The sequence below is a fragment of the Perkinsus marinus genome (assembly GCF_000006405.1).
Source record: "Perkinsus marinus ATCC 50983 genomic scaffold scf_1104296948766, whole genome shotgun sequence".
In the NCBI taxonomy this organism is placed as follows: domain Eukaryota; phylum Perkinsozoa; order Perkinsida; family Perkinsidae; genus Perkinsus; species Perkinsus marinus.
In genome coordinates, this window is record NW_003210080.1 from 1 (window position 1) to 1,128 (window position 1,128).

Consider the following 1,128-nt stretch of genomic DNA (forward strand, 5'->3'; position numbering starts at 1 on the left):
GCTGTGAGGACCTCTTAGGGGGAAGTGCAGTATGCCTTATCAGGTCGTGATTTTGCTGCGGTTCTGAGTGCATGGAATTAGAAATGCCGCCGATTGGCTCGAACGAATGTGTCACACAGGAGGGGATTTGGTCTGGCTCTCGGTCGTTGAGGCGAAGACCACGTTGGGCGAATGGAGGCAATCGATATGTGGGGATTGCGAGGAATGGAATGATTTCAAGATGGATGAAGGTCTTGTTATGTAGTCCATACACATACGGTGTCAAGAGAGCTGCTGTCCACAGGACTATAGTGCGTTCAAAGCCGCCCCACGTCGTTGATGTCGACCCACGGCTGCGAATTGCGGTAGGGGTAGGGGAAGACCAGGAGTCAACGGCCATGAGAGCTGAGTGTGGTCTGGGGCTGGAGGATCTATTGGAGCGATTGAAGAGAGAAGAGGTTCCTACTGTGGCTTTGGTAAGTATGCTCAGGAGGATCACCCCGAGGGGTCATTTCAGTCGATGGTTTTGAGGCCGCCGAACCCCACAGTGGGTGATGGCCGACCTCTTATTCTTGAGGGCCTCGGCAAGGAGCAACTCCCGCGGGTGTTCGTCAGTGTCGACATGAGGATTATCCGACCGAGCGTTGAGGAGGTCGGCTCTGATGAGCTCACAAGGTTCGGCGATCGGACTGTCGTACACCATGTTAGGGATGGCTTCATCAGGTTTGCGGACTCAATGAAGCATATCAGCTGGGTAGTTGGTCTTGGCAAGGCTTCTGTGCTGAGGGAAGAGACTGTGTCTTTGAGTGGACGCAAGAGGAGAGAGGAGGTCGACATGGAGATGGACGCCGAGGGGCTGCGCAAAATTTGGGAGAAGTGCCCCCTGTCGCGATAATCAGAGTGTTTTCAGCGTGGGGTTATGGTAGATAGTACAGGTACAAAGTCACGAAGAACGAGAAGGGGAGTCGACGGCGTAGTGATGATGATTTCCTCATTGGTGCGGGCATTTGTATATTCCAGGGTCAAGACGGAGCCTCCGTCACAGAGGGGGGTACTCTCATCACGCAGTGAGAGTTCTATGAAGTTGATAATATCACACAGTGATGAGGAATCCGAGACAGCAGAAGCTCAAAAAAAGTGGAGTCGACA

At 53.0% G+C, this 1,128-nt stretch overlaps 1 protein-coding gene across 1 annotated transcript; it reads left to right on the forward strand.

The window, feature by feature from the left end:
- Nucleotides 1–377: 377 nt before the first annotated feature.
- On the forward strand, nt 378–874 carry Pmar_PMAR027974 (hypothetical protein; the record flags this gene model as incomplete). The annotated part of the gene is made up of 3 exons (XM_002778549.1): nt 378–455; nt 497–654; nt 703–874. 3 exons carry the CDS (start codon nt 378–380, stop codon nt 872–874), a joined length of 408 nt encoding a protein of 135 aa, XP_002778595.1.
- Nucleotides 875–1,128: the final 254 nt, after the last annotated feature.